Source organism: Branchiostoma lanceolatum, chromosome 1 (assembly GCF_035083965.1).
Source record: "Branchiostoma lanceolatum isolate klBraLanc5 chromosome 1, klBraLanc5.hap2, whole genome shotgun sequence".
NCBI classification, from domain to species: Eukaryota; Metazoa; Chordata; class Leptocardii; order Amphioxiformes; family Branchiostomatidae; genus Branchiostoma; species Branchiostoma lanceolatum.
In genome coordinates this window covers 27,318,350-27,339,790 of record NC_089722.1, presented here as the reverse complement: position 1 = coordinate 27,339,790, position 21,441 = coordinate 27,318,350, and the positions used below count along the sequence as shown (strand labels likewise).

Below are 21,441 nucleotides of genomic sequence, written 5' to 3'. Positions count from 1 at the left end.
TAGAGGAAACATGCGGAAGAATGTAACTAAACTCGTTACGGCTGAGGGATTGGTTATGACCGACCCTCAAGATATTTTAATCGAACAAGTTAAGTTTTTCTCCGACCTTTATTCTTTCAAAGAATCTCCGATGTCTTTAGAGAGCGATACTTTTAAATATTTTTTTCCCGACCCACCCCATGTCTCTGTATCTATTGATCAACGAGACAGCTGTGAAGGGGAAATTACAGAGAAAGAACTCAAAGAATCCATAGAGTCATTTTCATCTGGAAAAGCACCGGGATTGGACGGCCTACCTGTTGATTTTTATAGAGTTTTCTATAAGTATCTTAAGAAACCCATGCTTGACTCCTTTAACTTTTCTTATCGAACGGGGCATTTAACCGACACCCAAAAATCTGGTCTTATTACTCTTTTACTAAAGCAAGACTCCACGGGACAGGATAAAGACCCGTCTCACATTAAAAACTGGCGCCCCTTGACATTGTTGAACTGTGATTCGCGTATTCTTTCCAAATGTATAGCCCTGCGTATTAAACAAATAATTCCTAATTTAATATCATATGATCAGACTGGTTTCTTACAAGGGAGGTGCATTAGTGACAATATACGTCGGATTTTAGAAATTATAGAATATTATGAACGTAATGATTTACCTGGTTTAATTTTTGTTGCAGATTTTGAAAAAGCATTTGACACTATTAGACTTGATTTTATTTTCAAAACACTCGAATACTTTGGCTTTGGTGCGGGATTGATTGATTGGATAAGAGTTTTGTATAAAGATATAAGTAGTAAGGTAATCAATTATGGACATATTTCCCACCCCTTCATGCTGTCCCGTGGAGTTCGCCAAGGCTGTCCTCTTTCACCTTATTTGTTTATTTTAGGAGTAGAACTTTTAGCTAATAAGATAAGAAATAATATTGGAATAGAAGGATTAACTACGTATGGTATAGAGTCTAAAATCTCTCAATATGCCGATGATTCTAATTTCCCCCTGGCCCCGAAACTTGGTTCCCTCTACTCATTAGTTAAAGATTTAGAAGATTACTCTTTATTATCTGGTTTAATTCCAAATTTCGATAAATGTAAAATAAAACGTATAGGTTCTTTAAAGGGTACACATTTCTATCTTCCTTGTCCCTTGCCAATTCAATGGACAGACGGCCCCATCGACCTTTTGGGAATTCATATTCCTGTACAATTTTCGGATATAATTAGTATAAACTTTGATAGGAAATTCACTAAGATCGATAAACTTTTACTTCCTTGGAAGACAAAGACTTTAACACTCATGGGTAAAGTTACTTTAATAAACACACTTATTGTATCACAATTTATATATTTACTTAGCTCGCCTCCGTCCCCACCGCCTGATTTTTTTGTCAAATATGAAAAGAAAATATTTCGATTTCTATGGGGAGGGGGGCCGGAGCGAGTTAGTAGAAAGTCTATTTACAGTGCTTATGAACAGGGGGGACTGAAGCTAAGAAACTTGCGGTCTGTCGATCTCACCCTAAAAGCCTCTTGGATTCCTAAGCTACAGTTAAACAGAGAATGGTTCTGTTCCAAGTTTTTATTTATGTCTTGTTCATGGTTACGGACTTCCTTGTTCCCCTTTGTACAACTTTCTGTCCGTGATTTTGATAATTTTATGGGTAAGAATCCGCCAATAACTTCCTTTTTCAGACAGGTCATACAATATTGGTTGCGCTTCCAACTCCGACCCCCAGAGGGTGTGGACGAGGTCAAACAACAGCTTCTCTGTTTGAACTCGAATATATGTATTGGTCAAAAACCATTCTTTTCCTCAGCTTTTGATACTGGGGGTGTTCGATTTCTTAATGATATATTGGATTTAGAAAATAGATTTCTTTCTTATGAAAATTTCATTCTAAAATTTGGGGATATGTGTACAAAATTACAATACAATCAGTTAATTTCTGCTATACCAGCTCACTGGAAAGCATTACTAAAGAAAGCATCTCATATCTTACAAGTTTGCATGCCCATTTGTAGAGACACAACTTGGCTTAGAAAAAAACTCATCAATAAACATTTGTACCTTTTTTTTATCAACGATGACAAGGTTTGTGAACCGTCGTATAGAATACAACTGTCTTGGGAGGAACTTTTTAACACTCCTATCCCATGGAGACAAGTTTACTGCTTACCTTATAAGCTCACAATTGATACTTATACAAGGATGTTTCAGTTTAAGACGCTTTTTAAATTCTTAACAGTAAACAAAACACTATACACCTGGGGCCTGGTAGACTCCCCTCTATGTAGTCTGTGTCACGAAGAGGAGGAAACAACCATACATTTATTTTGGAATTGTAGAATTGTAGCTAATTTCTGGGCTGAAGTGCAGGGTTGGTTTTTTAACTTGACAAAGATAAATTTACATATGAATGCTTTCAATACTGTCCTTGGTGATCTAAGCGACCGATGCCCTGTTCTGTCAAATCTTATTATTCTATTAGGTAAATGTTATATATTTAGATATCGTAAAATACATGTTGATTTATCTGGTTTTATTTCATTTGTTTCCTACTTTCAAAAATTAGAATTCATTATTGCCCAACGCAAAAATAAGATTCAGAAACAAATTGGGAAGTGGGGGGAACTACATATTGTTCTATCTAGTTAATTTCCGTTATTTTCCTGTACAATGATAGGGGTTCTCTCGGCATTTTATGATCATACTCTTTTGTTCTTGGATTTTAAGTTTCAGTTTTGTTGTCACACATGTGCCTTTATTTTCTGTATGTTTGCCATGATTTTCTTTTTGTAAAATTTATGTTGGTTATAAACAATAAAAAGACTGATCTATAAAAAAAAAAAAAAAAAGATTTGGGTACTTTTGTAAAAACATTGAACTCTGACATTGTTGGAAGGGTCCTCGGGGGATTCAGGAACTCGATCGCTATAATGTTTGCCCTGCGTTCAGGCTTCAACTTATGGTAACTTTGACAAGACAAACCGGATTGAACCATAACAATTTAGTCTTTGATGAATTATGACACCCGCTTCTGGAGTGGAATCGATGCGTGGCTCTACTCAAACCCGGGACCTCAATTTAACGTCCTCTCCTATGGGTGTCCCTGGCCGAAGCTAGATACTTATTTACACGTCCAGTTGGGGAAGAAATATGTGTAAAGTGCCCTTTCAAAGTTCAGTGCACAATATCAGGACCTACTGGTTCTGGCTCAGCAACCCTAACCACAAGGCCATTGTGCCAAAGATAAAATAAATGCAGGGGATGGTTTATTTGCTACCTTACTTGGGACAGTTGTTCAAAATACCTCTTCTTCGTCTTCTCTCAGTCAGTCTCAAACAAAATAAACTAAGCACATAAACACATTTCTATAGTTATAGCCAGACACAGGGAATATTTTGAATCAACATTTTCACATTTTCTATCAATTATGACTAAACTACATGGCGAATAGTGCATTTTCACCATACAATACCTATTCATTAAACTAAAAACAACACTTTTTTTTGTGACATAGAAGAAATGTTTGGTCAAAACAACCGGATCTGAGAACACTCTTCAAGATGAAAAGCAAAAGCGTTTCAATATGAAACATGAAGATATTCCCCTATTCACGAACGTATGCTGCTTTGACTCATTTTGGTGACCGAACAAGCTGATAAAAGCCTTTTCGTAAGTTGTTATTATAGTAACCATATATGACTGGGTTGACTCCACAGTTAATGAAGGCCACCCCTTTTACTAGTGGCGAGACGTAGCGGTAGAGAACCTCAGCGGTCGGGTCCGTAAAGTTGGCAAAGAGGGATGTAATGAGTAAGGAATAAAGAGGAAGCCATGACAAGGCGAACACAACCACAACAGCTAACAACATTTTGATCACGTGGAGTTTCTTTTGTGTTTCAAGACTGCTAAGCGGTTGTGCCGGTGGCGTGTGTATGGTAACAGCGTCTGACTGTGCGCTGTATGACGCTGACGGCTCACTTCTTTTTGCCTTACCTCCCGGCTTCGATCTGTTCCAAACCGACCTGCCTATCTTTACGTACAACACACCAACTGTGACCAAGGGGAAAACATAGCACATAGCGAAGATGCAGAACGTGTATCCTGCTACGTAGTGGTCACCGGGCCAAACCTCCTCACAGGCGGTCAGTTGTTGTCCGTCTGCCGTGTGAAGACCTTCGTAGGTGACGCTGGTTAAGACGAGGCCCTGGGGGGCAGATGTAGCGGCCGCCACGATCCACACGGTGGCGAGGATGTACATCATCGCAGTCTTGGTGAAACGTGGTCTGGTGGGGTGGACAACGGCGTAATATCTGAAGGGAAAAGAGATGTTTAATTGATTATATGACTCAAACACTAGTGCCTATCAGAACAGACAGAAAGCTTTAGATATTACCTTGATTTATTAACGCGTTCTTTTCCCCTTTATAACATATGCAATTCATAATAGATTCACAATTTCACATAGCAACTTTAATTACAATGAATGAATAGGTAAACGATCGATATGAAAAGGAACATAAAAAAGTACATTGAAAAATGTTGCTATTGTTATTGCTTTCTTTGTTCGGCGACGGTTTGCATTGCTAACAAATCTTACTGATTTCACATTTGTGCATACGTGAAGGGTTGTGACAGCTGTATTTGTCGTTGCTACCAATGTTCTCAGCACATAGATTATGCAACAATATATCTAGCTAGCAACAATGAAACCAACTTATAAATAAGTGCACAATATTTCTATTTGTATGTACGCATACTAATTTATTTATTTATTCATTAGAAAATGAATAAATAAAGTAAATAAATAAAACTGCAATTATGATATAAAAACAGAGATTTGCCAGTCAACGTTCAAAGATTATTATTGTGTGTGTTCGTTCGTTAGACCCCTATTCCACTTGGACGGCGCTCTCGCCGCGCTCTTACGGCGACCTAAAATGGTCCAGAGCGCCGTGAGAGCGCCGAACTCCTGGAAAACCTGCTCAAGTGGAATCTCTACGGCGACCCTTGCGCGCTCTCAGCGCGACCAAAATGTCAAATGTCAGCAACTTTTTAAAGATTTCACAGATCACTCAACGAATTCCAGAGATAAAGAACGAATTTTTGTTACGTTTTGTGTGCATTGTTGTCTTGTCAGTCATACCTTTACCTCTTGCATCATATTTGAATGATAAAATCAAGGGGAAAACAGATTCAATTTTAGTCACTGCACGGTCGCTCAGTGTGTGTCTTAAGTAATATATGTATGTTCAACTTGTTTTTTCTGTGTTGTCTGTTATGTAAACTGTTTGCAATAAATATATGTTATCATTCTACGTTATAATAGAAACGTACATCACAGAATTTTGAAACAAATTTTGAACCACTGACAATAAAACTTGGAGGGAATTTAATTTGAATGGAAGGAAGTGCTTGTAGTTTTTCGTCAACTTGCATTACCCACGAGTAAAACTATGACTTGACCACAAAATTCCCAGAAATTCAAGATCCACCAATTCAAAAATGAAATTTGTTTGAACTACAGTTAAGACCATTCAATCCTCATAGAGCGCTCGCTGCGATCGTCGAGCGCTCGCTGCGGCCCTTTTATTCCACTTTGGGCGCTCTCACGGCACTCACCGCGCCTCACGGCGCTCTCACGGCGCTCACCGCGCTCGCTCCGCGCTCTCTCGGCGCTCGTTTTTTGATCGCCATCCTCGGCGCTCTCACGGCGAAGGTTTTGAGCATGTTCAAAACCATCGCCGAGGTGACGGCGCGCATGGCGCTCTCGCCGCGCTGTCGGCGCTCTCACGGCGCTCTCGCTGCGCTGTCGGCGCTCTCAATGGCGCTCTCGCCGCGCTGTCGGCGCTCTCACGGCGATCTGGCCAAAATGAGGTCGCCGTGAGAGCGCGGTGAGAGCGCCGTCCAAGTGGAATGGGGGTATTAGTGTGACGATGGCCGCTACTTAGGCCCCCATTCCACTAGACGGCGTTCTCCCTGCGACCTAAATAGTATTTGTCTAACCGTTGATTTCATAATTGGAATATAACGCAAAATGTAAAAGCATGGTTGAAAATACAAAAAATCACACAAAACGTACAAAGATTCGTTTTTTTTTAATCTACGAAATTCGTTGAGCGCTCTGTTAGATTTCAGGGAGCGCGCGGCGAGAGCGGCGTCCAAGTGGAATGGGGGTCTTACCTGTCTACGGCAATGGCGACCAGTGTGAATACGGAAGCAGACACCGACAGGACCCGTACTGTGAGGAACACCTTACACATGACCTCACCAAATGGCCAACCTGGGAAGATGAATACGTACGATATTAGTACAGTAGTAACCTCCAGTACCAATGTCCCTATTACAAGTTACCAGGTGCCGTAAAGGCTTATGGCATCACCACAACCTAAGGCCATGTTGATATGATTATATGGATGACATCCGCGCGCGAATCAATTTTTGTCCGTTTCCCAAAAAAGAGAGAAGAAATGTGAAAATATATGCTGTAAATTGAAAAAATAATATTTCGGAAAATGGATACTACTGTGACAGTCGTAGAATGGCAAAGTCAATTCCAGAGTCAAGGAAGAAGATGTGAAGGAACAAAATGAAGATTCTATCATACGGTATACCAAACTCCGTGTGTTAAGATTTTGTTCATCCTTCCTGGCCGCGTAGATTTCATAATAAAGGCAACTTCTTTTGGCAAACTTTTCATTTCATTTGCACGCTCGCATCAATTTGGTTCTCAGAGGATGTCATCCATATAGTCAAATCGACATTGCCTAGAGGTCATATCATGTAAATCCAAAAAGTGTTTTCCAAGCGCCACAGTAGGATACGTTTGTTTGTTTGTTTGTTTCATGATGATCCTCATTATTTTGATTCTTACTAATTTGCAATCTCATTTACGAAATTGAAGCATATTTTTCCGGCCCATCTTGTCTTTTTCCCGCTCACGCGAAAAAAAGAAAACGGCACAAATAAACTTCTACATATCAATGGATTCTTCATCTGAAAATTACAACGGCCTTCTTTATCTACGATACGAGAGGATAGAAAAAGCTGTATATCAGTGACCAACTCTCACTCTTCATGCATCATGTCGTTTAAGATCAGATTATTCTAAAAATCCTGCTCTTTAGCCCTATTGTCTTATTAGTCTCATTCGCAGACTTCTTGGAGCACCGGTGTTTATTTTTGGAGGGGGGGGGGGAGCGCTGATTTGCGATTTTTAACATGGGCTAAGGTTCTCTATTGCTGGTAGAGGTAGTTTTGCCTCGCCAAGACTCGACTTTCATGGCGCGGCGAAACCCCTTTGGTGGCAAAACTCCCTGGCAGAAGAGGAGCTTAGCCCATGTTGAATATCGCGAATCAGAAAATAAACGCCGGCGCTCAAGGATGTCTGCGAAGGTGACAAATTCTTATATCTTAACATCTGTATCTTTTTGGAAATGTCGAAAAATGAAAGTGTACAATATGATTACGATCTCTTACTTGTCATGATGCTGTCCGCCAGGTTGAACGGTAAGCAGAAGACTCCGACCAGCAGATCGGCCACGGCCAGATTGGTGATGAAGAAGTTCGTGACTGTCCGCATGTTTCTGTTCAGAACCACCACGACTATGACCAGCACGTTCCCCACCACGCACAGCAGGAAGATGAACAGATACGCGAGGACGAAGAGCACGATGACGGCCGTGCTTTGTTTGTATTTGTCGAAGAAGAAATCCTCGGCAGCCCATGTGCCATTGTGGTCGCCGTGCTCTGTCACGTTGAAGGCTCTGAAGGATTCAAGAGGGCTGGTTTCGTTTTCCATCTTTCAGCAGACTCCGATGATTTTCTATGTTTGAGCGTTCAGCTTGTGCGATGTCTTCTACTGTGGTATTTTTCGCTCACAACTAAAACGTAAAGCAATCGTCACATTATTAAGATAACGTTAGCAGATAGATTATGAAGAAACTAATGGCTGACCCGCAGCCTACCACCGTGTGAGCAAACGTTCATGACACGTCAAAGGCGCCGCACCGAAGGATGGGCCCTTTGCTTCACTGACTTTTGGAAAAGAGCATGGAAAGCCCGTGTAAATCTAATATTATTGCTGCACTAATGATCCAGGAAGCTTACTAGTCACATCAATAGCTGCGATCAGCTTTGTGGTAAAACTACACCACTGAAGATTTCGTGGTGACGCATAGACAAAGGCAAAGAGCCCCAAGCTTCGCTATTGATTAAGAGAAGACAGACACCGAAGAATATGAATGTATTTATGCACTATAGGTGATCTCTACACGGTTATTACTGGAACATTTTCTATTAAGCTATCAATGTGGAATCCGAAAATTTAGTGTTGATCAAATGAAATTTAATGATGATAGTCGGGAGAAAACGCTTTAAACATATGACCTTACAGGCAATTTTACCACATTGCCGAAAATTGGTCACTTTTTTTCTCCTGACACGCGTGTAATCAGTTTTGCTAATCGTCGTAAGACACCAGGTCATTTCAGATGAGAAAATGATAATCTAGGATGATTACAACTGCCTCTTCTCCGCAAAGAAACAAAACCCCTCAATTCACTAACAATTTCATGCTAACGAAAAATTGAGAAAATCAACAGCAAAACCACGTCTTAATGTTTTCTTTAACATTCAAGGTAGTCCGTGCACTGAACAAGAAATCACAAATAACAATAATAAATCCAGCAGGCATAGATTGTATGGCATTGTTTTTCAATATTTGTTTCCCGAAATATGGAAATTAAGTTCCTCATTCTACCCACCCATAGCAGACTTCTTGACTAGGGAGATGATAGAAAACCAGCAGTTTTGAGAATACAGTAAGCCAGTACATTATAGGTAAAAAAAGTCGCCAGAACACCTGCTATGGACTAATTTACCAGCTTATCCTACATCCCAAATTAATCTTAGTCACAAGGCACTTGGTTAGTCTCTTTCGTTCTATCGAAAAACAGGGAAAGATTCCTGAACTCACCGAGTATTTTTGCGCCGAATGTTGAAGATCTGTGCAAGCCTGTAGCTAATTCGTGTCAGCTTTGGCCTCAACTGCGTTGAAAGTGAGGAGACGCTGTAAATATACGGAGCACTGCGCGATGAAGGAGGGTACGCAGGGCTCTCTGATTGGTCGGCTGGGTCCGCCAACATACTATGCTTACACGAATTGGTTGGCGCAGCTGAGCATGTCGTATGTAAAAATCATGTACCTTGTACAATTACAGGTTTGCGTAGCAAAACCTTTGTTGGATCCGTGGGCATGTGTGGAGGCCGCCATCTTGATTTTGTGACGTCGCAGGGTAGCCATACCATTTCATTGGTAGGGGTGTTTTTTGGGGTCGCTAGCATTCTCTCTATTTTTAACAAATCGGCACACAACTATCACAAATTCAACTCAAATAAAAAGAAAAATTCAAGACCAATTCATATTTATAAAAAGACCACATAATCGCTAAACTAATATAGCAAACCTGAAGTATATGTAGCACAAATACCTAACTTTAGTTGTTGTCTAATAAAGTTTTATGTCATACCTGGGCCGCGAGAACGTTCGATACGGGTGTTCCGGACCGGGTGATAAATTTGGGTTATCAAATGGGCTTCCATAGAAGATTTATTCTACATTTTGCATTGGAATGTGTGCTTTCTCGGGCGGGTATGACATACGGTGTATCATGCAGATATATTCTCAATTCATATCCGCTTCATGAAGAAATCAAAACTTTGACTTGTATGATTGGCAAGGATGATTTAGGCAGCTCGGGTGCAGGGAATATCCTTGCCATTGATTTATTAACCAGAATACATGTAGCGCAATCATCCGTCTCTTCTTTTTTTACTGAACCAGGAATAACAAACTTAAATCATAATTGTTGACAAAGCGTATAAAAGATGAGAACTTAATCCAAACATAATGTTCCCCACTCACCTCGATGCTTCTCCAGCTTCTCTTTCCGAGATGCTTTAAGATTCTCTGTCTCTTGGTAGAAAGAAACTATCATTTATCATCCGTATCTTTATTTACAATGATTGAAGGATAGATTGGGGACTTTGCCAGTGAGAGTAAAATAGGAACATTGGTCCCTCTGTTCACACAGGCTCGGACAAAACTCGGTGAACATTGATATCAGTAGTACAAGAAACTTATTTTCATTTATTGCAGTTAATGACTAACTTGAACGCTTTGTATGTTGTTTTTGGAGCTATTTCGGCCAAATATTTCCATTTTTACCAATTATTAGATTTTCAAATCGCACTCCAAGCGACCCTCCTATGGATCGGCCTTCTATGATCTGGCTGGACGCTTGGTGGCAACTTCCTGTTAGCTGAAGGAATCGAGCCCTCATATTCTATGAATTTTGATAATTTATGTTAATGTCCCTGTCAGCAAAGTTGAAAAACACTTGCCAACAGACGAGAGCACTTCTACTGAATGGCTCTGGGATTAGCACCAACACCAAATACCTACAAGACAAAGATTCTTGTAATTTTCCAGGATTTTACCCCATATCACCCTTTGAAAGCAGAGTCCCTATCGTTCGATTCGTTACCTCTCTCGCGAAGGGGCCCTGCTCTTCACCCCCCGGTAGACACGCTTCTGGCGAGGTCACCACCAATTAATTAAAACAGCTTTCAGACAATCAGAGGGTTTGCTAAAGCACTGCTCAAGTAAAACCGCAAAGGGCGCTGGAAAGCTATCAACCAATGAGGTTACGTCTCACATCGTTACCTTAGGTTCAGAACAAATCAACCGCCAAATTGTGCCAAATAAGGATAGCTCATTAATTATTAACTACCAGTAACGTCGCCAGAAGCGTGTCCACCGGGGCTGAAGAACAGGGCCCCTACTCGAGCGAGCCGAATCGAGCGATAGGGGCTCTGCTTTCAGGAGGGTACCCCATATAGATTTCGTGATAACCGGAATTACCTACCCGTTGCCCTTAGAACCGTAAAAATACAAATCAATTGCTCCAAGCTGTCAAACTATCCTTCTTTTCAGTACTTTCAAACGATAACTGGAGTCCATTTTATATAAGGGACACTCTTTAGAGTTTGAGTTGATGGTTGCCATTGAATTTATTGCAATGGTTCAAATCGAAGAATTGTTTGTTTCACACATTGTTCTCCAGTGACTCTATCGCATTGCCCTCATTGGTGGTTCTTTTTGCGATTTGCCACATGCGCTACAACCGCTACAACTAGTCGGAAATATAAATTTTCTAATGAAAAAAGCTAAAGACACATTACATTTTTATAGGAGGATTTATAATGTATTTTAAAATGAAATTTATCCTCAGACGAGACTGCTATTTCTATTCAATGATATCAAGGGATTTTAAACTTATCTATTTCATTTGGCATTTAATATTTGAATTGTTTCTTCGCGTTTAGTGACCACCCCGAATCACCATTTTCGGTCCACACGTATGCATGTTCATGCTGGCGCACTACCGTCCGATCTGTGGCTGTTATTCTAAGTTCTCTTTTTTCCTTACAAGGAAACAAGAAAAAGCCAATGTTCAAACCTATGCCATGCCAGTTCTCATGTTTACTGTGAAAAAGTACATTCAGTTGTTTTAAGTTATCTTTTTCCCTACAAGACAACAAAAGAATGTCAATGTTTAAACCCATTTCAGGTCTCATGTTTAAATAAAGTCAGTAATTCATGTTCATTCACTTTGGGACATGTGACATAAACATTGATAGATGTCAAGACGATTTGGCGAAGGTATGAGGTCATGGAACTCAAACACAAACCTGCAGCCGGCCGAAATGCCAGCTTTTTCAAAAGCTCTTGTTTTCATAAATTGAATTTGGTCAGCCTGTGGCCTGACCCCAATTAGCACAATACTGGGTTTTGCTGACAGTAAGTGACGCAACTTCAAAATTGCTTTCCCCAATCTAAACACACCTTTCCTAAAATGACAATTTTTCTCATAGACTCAACAGCCCCTGAGTGACTTTCTTTGGCAGATTTTAGTTCAATAACAGTAGAACAGGAGAAAACATTTCACACTCATAAACCTTGGCAAAACGCCAGCTTTTTTCAAAAGTACTTGTTTTCTAACGCTTCCCCCGAGTCAGAGGTCCATGTTCACAAACTCTGAGGGAAAGGGACCAACGTAAGTTCGTGTCACGCACGCTTACGTACATGTAACACCGACTGCATGTTCACGCGTTTTGGAAGATCGAAGAGTGCAATTGTAGTGTGTTCAATGGCGATTGATTGATTGCCTCAATAGCATGCTATCGTAGCTTTCTAAAAGTTGACCGGCGTTACCATGGCAACTGGCATGCCCAGCGGTATGTGCGTCATACAGATGCCTCATCGGCGATCATTAAAACCAAGACATTACCACTTATGGCATGGCGTCGGCTCATCAGCTCCGATATGATGCACGTTGCAGTGCTGATGGTAACGAAGAAAAAATAAGCGTCCGTCACACAGAATCCCATATCGCCAACCTTTTTTCTTCTGGATAGCCACATAAAAGAAGAGTTCGGAGACCTCATATCTCCATGAAATATATATTATGCAAATTAGGCCCTCATTTTCAAAATTTATATTCAACCATGTTCACTGTCACATAACTTTCAAATGCCCAAAGTATGAAATTCCAGTTATCTACCAATATGGAATTACGGTATTTTTTTCTGTCATTAGGCCACAGCAAGTAATTTTTATGGATGACATCAGCGCGCTCATTAATTTTCGCCTGATTTCGAAATAAAAAAACAAGAAAGTTCATTGCCCTCCGACAGTAGTCAACATGCCAAAAATTGGCAAATATGTCGTAAACATTGACAGTCTAAGGTGTTTTATTGCATATGAATACCCAGTGTAGTTCCTGGCTCTTCCTGCCCATGATGGTATGACAAGCTGTTTTCTGTGTTTGTTCTAGTTAATTGAGCTGTATACACATCTTCAAGAACAGTTTAATGTTGACAGTCCAAGGTGTTTCATTGCATATGAATACCTAGTGTAGTTCCTGCCTGTGATGGTATGATAACAAGCTGTTTTCTGCATTTGTTCTAGCAAGGATATTTTAAGAAAAAGGGGGGGGGGGCGGTCTAGTTAATTGAGCTGTATACACCAGGTGTTTCATCGCGTATGAATTCCCAGTGTAGTTGCTTCAGATGATGGCACAACAAGCTATTTTCTGCATTTGTTGTAGTTAGTCTATTGAGATGTATACACATCTACAAGGACATGTTTACATCAAATCAAGGAGGTTTTATATTATATATGAAACCTCATTGGTTGAATACAGGAATAAAAGACCCGTTGTTCATGATATCATATTTCGTCGCCTCAACTATTGTTTAACAAGACTGTATGATCTCAAAATTTGAAAATATAGGAATCTTGTTTTTTTTGGCCCGCCTTGTTTTTTTTTCGCCCTATGTCATTAATTTTGGAGTCTGCGGAGGATGTCATCCATAAAATTTACTTGCTGTGGCCTTATGTAAATTAGATCTTTATTTGCATAAGTTTTATTTATCAATGTCCCTTTATTTCTCAGTTAGATATGTAGCATTTCTGAATTGTCGCACCGTTGAATGAAGTGTGTTAATAACATTTCCCCATTAATCATGCAAATTAGATTCTGATGTGCAATTTCATCATATCAAGTAACACTTAAGCTATCACTGCACGAAATGGCCTCGTATCCCGGCGTATACGTACAGGGATTCCTCCGGAAATATTCCATATCCCGGTGCGGATTTAGCGTTTCCGTTAAAACTAACGGATACGCCAAATCCGCACCGGGATATGGAATATTTCCGGAGGAATACCTGTACGTGAACGCCGGGATACGAGGCCATTTCGTGCAGTGTATCCAAATAAAAAATAAAAAGTACCCCGGTATACAGGTTTTGGTTGTATATCCCTTTTGGTTTGACCACCAGCTGTCGGGCCCCTGGGGAAATATTGTCCCAGTTTCGAACCAAACACGTGCCAGCTGTCATAGCATACCTACAATGGACATATAGATTTTCCTCATTACTTATGCAAATCAAGTCCCAATTTGCATAATTTGCAATACATTGTGTACATCTCTGTTTAAGCTACCTGCATAGTAAATAACATGAAAATCTGTTGTTCCTTTCTTCAGTTATTCTCATTGGAAGATTTTGACAAATACGCCATTGCAGTTCTAGTGACACATACCAGGGGGCCCAAAATTGACCTTTCTCCTCACACCTACCCACATACCAAATATCATTTCAATCCATCTAGACGTTCTTCAGTTGTGCTGACTTTAAGCATCCGGACGCACAAACATACACGCACGCAAACGCACAAGCAAGCACACGCAAAACAAAAGCGCAAAACAATGTCTACAGTCTTTTTTCATCGAGATATCTGACCTTTTTTTCTTATTCTGGCTGGCCGAACGAAATTAACAAGAAAACTTTTTTTTCCTTTTAGGAAACATAATGGTTTGTAGATACCACAGATCGAAATACAAAATGATCCAAATGATTTTAAACGTGACTTCTCGCAGCATCTTTATTAAGTTGACACGAAATATGTACATATTGTCATTAAGAGAACTTGATGGTGTCTACGTACTTGTCGAATGAATTACCATTCGTAACTTACAACCAGTTCTAAACTATATGCAATCCAGAAGGATTGGTTATATGGGTATGCTCACCACTTATGGACGTCTATATAAAGTACAATCCTGCTTCTCCTCACATCTGGTTCAAATTCCGTTCAGCCAACGGCCCGAGTTCGCGCCCGGGCCTAGAAAAGAGTCGCGTCGTCCTATCGGAGGGGGGCGTACAGCCGGCACCCCCGTGATGAGTAGGGGTGACCCGCGGCCGGTCTGCTTGGCCAAAATACGCGAGCCGTATGCATAATGAATGATAAAATCGAAGTGGGGTTGATTTTTGGTACTATGTAGATAGCTTAAGTGATGCTTGTTACAATGTGATAAATGGTTATCATGCAAATCTGTATCTAATTTAAATATTCAATTAGGAAGTTGCATTAACCCGTTGTATTCCGCTGTGGAGGTGAACATAACTGAATATAGATTTTGCAAATAAGGGCCTCATTTGCATAATTGATGATGAAATTATAAAATAGCCTTCTTTGCTAAGATTGTCATACTGTTATTTGGGTGGAAAGATGATCAACTGATTTATGCAAATGAGGACCTTTTTTTCTATAATGAAAGAGAAATACATTATAGTCATAAAGGTTGAAATCATTTGGAAAATACTAAGCAAAATCATCTACAAAAATGTCATGGAATAAGTGATATCTAAAAACAGAACGACAGATTTTTTTCAGGCGGATCTGAATGCACATCTTTCAATGTTTCTGCACATGTCCGGCAAGAAATATAACTCTTGCCTCTACATTCCTTATAAATGTTGCAATATTTAGCAACATTACAAGTCAAATACTGTGATCCCCTTGCGTCTAAACATTCTTATGTACTGGGGTACAACTTGTGTACTGGGGTACAACTAACATTATATTCTTGATTCTTGAACACATAAGCCCACCTTTATGCGAAGGCAGTTGTCTAAGCTATTTGTTCACTGTTAAGATAAAACGATATCTGCATGGTTCAGCAATTATTGAGTCAATTCAAACACAGTTTAACAACATGAATATCGAAATCCTTTTCAAATAAAAGGTGAAATATACATTTAGCCCAGCTACCATCAGAAAACAATTCACACCAGCGAACTTCCTGTATAGTTTGTGCCATAACTTAAGAAACTTCCTAACAGTTTACATCGCAACAAGCTTTTAACCGTTAAAGCCTTAAGAGGTTTTGCGCAGCTTGAATTGTTGTAATATTTCGATAAAAGCAATATACCAATATAAAATACATGCACATATTAATGACTGCAATACAATCGTAGACTGCAATACAAGTAGATCAAATCCGCAACCACTTTTGAAGTGAACGTCGTGGGAAACATCCGTAACAATGCACTGAATAAGGAACAAGGGTATGTCTAATACATGTACAATGTATTTGATCGAATAAGTAGAAGGATATGATTCTTCAACACAGGGCATTTTGAATACTCTGTCATGAAAGTTCAGCACCGCTTGTTTGTTATTGGGTGGGCGGACTACTCCTCTTCGCAGCCAGGGGCTGAATTGCAAGGAGATACAATTGATGGGGCTAAATCTCAGGTCTTTATTGACTGTGTAATATCAGCCTTTCAGCTAGTGTTGTGGTAACCTCAATACGACAGTGTATGTCTAGGTGCGGCCAAAGGACTGTAAGGTTATGAGCGACTCAACTGTGACAGGCAAGGACCCGCCATTCCTTTCGATAAGTGTGGTTGGTTCTTTCACGTTTACAGATCTTTATTGACACAACAAAAGCACAGCGACTTTCGTAAGGTCTACTACATACATACATGGGACCTCCATTTATAATCATATTTACATGGGACCTCCATTTATAATCATATTTACATGGGCCCTCCATTTATAATCATATCACAGGGATGTCCCTGGCTGAAGCCAAGTACTCATTTTCACCTGAGTGCATTCCAAAGGACACGACATCGGGGCATGTCAGGGGTTTGAACCCAGAACGTCTTGATTCTGGGCCAAGCGCTCTAGTCATTACACCACACGATGACCCGTAATCTTGCATAAAGGGATGGAAATTAAGGTAATGACGAAAGAGAATTCAGATTTTCAGCCAGATTTCTGTCCTTCTTCAAGACGACGAACCCAATCACTCAGGTCATGATCATGTGACATTACGTGACGAAAGAAAATGACCCAAGTCAGTGTCGTACCTTGTTTGGGTCGAGAAAAGCCCGGTGGGCATATGATCCTGAATATGACATCAGCACCCACCTGCACTCAATAAAGACGGGGGACGATACCAGCTTCTAACAGCTTCCATGGTACCATTGCGGGCCATGACTTGCGCTTGTCAACTGAATTGCACGATTGGGTCAGGCATCCTAAAAATGGTATGAGATTTAGTCTGAATTCTCTTGTAACACCCTCCTTTAGCAGTCTTGAATCGCTCGGCAACAAAGCCTCCCAGAACGGAGGTATGTTGCCGAGCAATTCAAGCCTGCCCAGGAGGGTGTCTTGTGAGAGAAAGGTTCATATTATCTCTGAGTTAATATAGATGCTACGAATCAGCATGCTCGTCTTTTCTACTTTTGAAAATAAGGTGGCTCAGACAGGGTGAAGACCTGACGAGTTTGTTAAATCCTTTCCGGAAGTTTTCATTGTAATATCCATATATGATTGGGTTTACCCCACAGTTGAAAAATGCCATCCAATGTACAACCGGGAAAATATAATAATACAGCACAATGGCCATGTCGTCGGTTAACTCTGCCAATGCAGAAACAATCGTTAGGATGTAGAGGGGGAGCCAGGATAGAGAAAACACTACTACAACAACTAACAACATTTTGATGACATGGAGTTTCTTCTGTGTTTCCGCAGAGCTAGGTTGTGACGTTGCGACCCTGTGGATGGTAACTGTGTCTGACTGGGAACTGTACGACGCGGAGGCCCCTTTAGTTTGCTCCGTACTATTTGTGTTATGTCCCGGCTTCGTCCTGTTCCAAACCTTCAAGCCTATCTTTATGTACAGGACTACAATGGTAAGCAATGGGGAAACATAGCACATGGCAAAGAGGCCCAGTGAGTAACCAATTTTATAGTAGTCACCGGGCCAAACCTCCTCACAGGCGGTCAGTTGTTGCCCGTCTGCCGTGTGAAGACCTTCGTAGGTGACGCTGGTTAAGACGAGGCCCTGGGGAGCAGATGTAGCGGCCGCCACGATCCACACGGTGGCGAGGATGTACATCATCGCAGTCTTGGTGAAACGTGGCCTGGTGGGGTGGACAACGGCGTAATATCTGAAGGGAAATATGTGCAGACACATTATGAGTATGAGAGCTGTTTGAACCGTACATACATCATAAACATATCTTATTCAATGAAATGTATTGCGTGTGGACATGATTTAGTTCTTTATTACGCCAAAGATGTTTAAGATTTTAGAACTACATGTAGTGGTAATCGTTACGTAGAATGAACACAAAAACACTATACAATTTCCATAATTCCATATATACTGCTTTTTCTGCTGAGCTTATTCATGCTTTTCCTTATTTGGAGTGCTCAGCAGATAAAGCAGTATATACCGTTTTAGAAAGTCGGACCCACATACACAACGATCACTCTACCCGTAAAGCCATTGCATCGTTTGCCCTAACCTGGCGTTCAGTCTATCGTCGTTAGGCCAGGCTATCTTCGGCCAATCTTTCTTCGGGGCAGACGAAGCTCTCTACCGCCTGGATAATCTTTTGCACCCGACGGTTGTTTTACGCGATAGGAGCCGTGGTTAATTGGCCCTAATTAATCGCGTTTAACTCCTACCGGGTGCCAAAGATTGCACCGGCGGCGGAAAGCTACTTCTACCCGGAAGACAGTCTGACCTACTCACGGTAAACTGGATGACAAGTTACGGTTGTCTCTGTACCGTCATTGGTTTCCACAGTGAGCTAAAATGATCGTTAGCAAGGTGTGTGCAAATACCTGCTTTTACACTTGTGCATTTGTGTGGGGTGGAGGCAGCAGTATTTGTCGTTGCATGATAACGATAGCTACCAATGTTCTCAGCACATAGAGTACAGCAAGATATCTAGCAAAAACTGCAAGGAAGTTATATCAACAATTCTGCATTCACTGTTCAGAGATTATCATTGTGTGTACATGTGTTCGTTTATCAGTGTGGCGACGACCGCTGCTTACCTGTCTACGGCAATGGCGACGAGTGTGAAGACGGAGGCAGACTGGGACAGCACCTGGACAGCGAGGAACACCTTGCACATGGTGTCACCGAATGGCCAACCTGAGAAGAGGAATAAGTTATTGACTGAGAATTCAGTGGACTAACATCTAATTTTCATCACCATGGAAACTCATCTGTGTTGGTAGTAATCGTAATACAATGCTAAACTTTCTTTCAACACTAAGGTATTCACGGATCAAATTTTTATCGACCACTGCCGCCTTCTTCAGGATCAATGACCAATCACTTCCGAACGTAAACTCGCGAGAGTTACAGACACGTGACTTTATTGCCACCTGTCTTTACGGATACGTGACGTCACAATCAGTCAAATTTGCTTGGAAGTATAAAGGAGGCTCGGGACACTCCAGCCATCACTAAACAGAGACAGTGGGCGTTGTTAACTTCCTGGCACGTTTGACCGATTGATGACGTCATGTATGCGTAAAGACACATGTCATTAAAGTCGCGAGTTTCCGTTCGGAAGTGATTGGTCATTATTGATCCTGAAGAAGGTGACAGTGGTCGTTGAAAATTCGTAATAACCAATTTTTATTGTTACGGGAAACTAGATATTGCGGTGTCGTGTAGAAATTCAGCACGAAATACAATATTTATCCCATTACTCATATAATAGAAACCGTTATGATGCTTTATGCCATGATACAACAGTCTTCATGATTGTCTATATTCTAATATGGATAGGGCCCTTACATTGACAAAGACTGTTGTTCTGTGGTTGAAAAGTCCAATTCTTTGTGTTAGAAATTGTAATTTGAATATCGTCCTCCCTAAATACCTATTTTTAAGCTACAGATAAAAGCTAAGTGACCATAATCTCGATTCGAACTGGCCTACTGCATTAAAATGCCCCGCCAAATTATATATGGCGACGGGGGTTCAAAGCAGCGCTTGTCTATTAATTATGTAAAAGGTCATGGGACCATGAATGTAATTTTATGGTTCTTTAAGTTGGCTAATATTTCGTAATCCATGGTTCTACGTACCTAAAATATGAGATATGAAGATAGAAGTTTTTAAAGGAGAGGAGAAAACAGGAGACGTTATCAATATTAATGCAGTGATTACCTACATCCAATGGATGAAACGAAAAATGTGAAATTTGTTATCTCTTTTGCGAATCAACAAAATGTAACCGATAGAACCGGCCAAGCTCATGATATTGTCTGGTTTTTCATGATTACCTTTCTACCAGTGGGCTCATTTTAACACACCCTCCTTCAGCAGGGCTGCATCCTCGCTCAAAAAGCCCTCCCGGCATCAACCCTGCTCTTTTGGACCGAGGTTCTGGGTATTGGCGACGTCACCAGCAAAAAGCTTTCAGCCAATCAGAGGATTGCCACAAGCTCGACTTGTGAAAATCCTCAAAGGTCGCGGGGAAACAATCAGCCAATCAGGTTACGTGATATAATCGCTACTTTGGGTCCAGAACAAACTAATGGCTCTTTGTGCCAAATAAAGCCAGCTCATTAATTATCTATGAGCAGCTAACGGCTGTTTCTGCCAAATAAGGCTAGCTCATTAATCATTCATGAGTAACTGTTAGTGACGTCACCAATACCCAGAACTTCGGTCCAAAAGAGCAGGCGGCTGATGCCGGGAGGGTTTGCCGAGCGAGGATGCAGAGGCTGCTGAAGGAGGGTATTTTAACAGTGCTGTTCTTCAACACCAGTGCCTCAGAACAAACTGTAGTAAGCTCACTTCTAGATAAGCGACCAAACTCTAGATCTATGTCCATAGTCATAAACCTTTAGCACACTAAAGCATCCGTTTGGCATCCCCAAAGAAGGTTTAACATAGAAAAATGAGGTTTCTTAAACACCGACTAAATAGTATTTTGGTAATTCCTCAGTTGCCTTTCAAGGGTCCTGAACGGACGAGTACGGGTAATAGAGCAAATTGTCTATTCAGACCCCGGATAGCTAAGGAGTTACTGAAATGTCAGCTGGTCATTCCTCCTATGAATCAACAACATGATTAAGATATGTATTCAGGAATCAACATACATGTTCATATTTCTAGTAATATTCAGAGAAAAAGTTGCAAAAATCTTACTTGTCATCATGCTGTCCACCAGGTTGAACGGTAAGCAGAAGACTCCGACCAGCAGATCGGCCACGGCCAGATTGGTGATGAAGAAGTTCGTGACTGTCCGCATGTTTCTGTTCAGAACCACCACGACTATGACCAGCACGTTCCCCACCACGCACAGCAGGAAGATGGACAGATACGCGAGGACGAAGAGCACGATGGCGGCCGTGCTTTGCTTGTATTTGTCGAAGATGAAATGCCCGGAAGTCCATGTGTCATTGTCCGTCGTGTTGGGTGGGGTGGCTTCGTTCTCCATTTTTCAAGGAATGTTCCTTCGATCCTTGCGGGATGTGGCAGGGGCCTCTCTCTCTGGATGTCGTCTCTTTGGAGTATCGTACACTTGCATCTGAAATTTTAAGAGTGAAGCATTGTTGTTATTGTTGTATTGAAGTAGCCTGGAGTCCAACCTTGTTAGTTGTAGTCCACTTAAGCTTCCTCTGGTCTAGCGTAGAAGCGTACAAAAGCTACAAAGGCTTTGGAAGCGTACAAAAACTTACAAGGGTGGACTCA

General features: G+C 41.0%; 2 protein-coding genes across 2 annotated transcripts; both read right to left on the bottom strand.

Annotated features, from left to right (window-relative positions):
• Window positions 1–3,530: 3,530 nt before the first annotated feature.
• On the bottom strand, window positions 3,531–7,805 carry LOC136420551 (neuropeptide FF receptor 1-like). The gene is made up of 3 exons (XM_066407545.1): window positions 7,484–7,805; window positions 6,188–6,287; window positions 3,531–4,317 (listed from the first exon to the last, which is right to left on the bottom strand). Exons 1-3 carry the CDS (start codon window positions 7,803–7,805, stop codon window positions 3,639–3,641), a joined length of 1,101 nt encoding a protein of 366 aa, XP_066263642.1. The 3' UTR covers window positions 3,531–3,638.
• Window positions 7,806–16,092: 8,287 nt separating this feature from the next.
• On the bottom strand, window positions 16,093–21,187 carry LOC136420461 (neuropeptide FF receptor 1-like). Its single transcript, XM_066407440.1, has 4 exons — window positions 20,896–21,187; window positions 18,780–18,879; window positions 17,701–17,881; window positions 16,093–16,131 (listed from the first exon to the last, which is right to left on the bottom strand). Exons 1-4 carry the CDS (start codon window positions 21,185–21,187, stop codon window positions 16,093–16,095), a joined length of 612 nt encoding a protein of 203 aa, XP_066263537.1.
• Window positions 21,188–21,441: the final 254 nt, after the last annotated feature.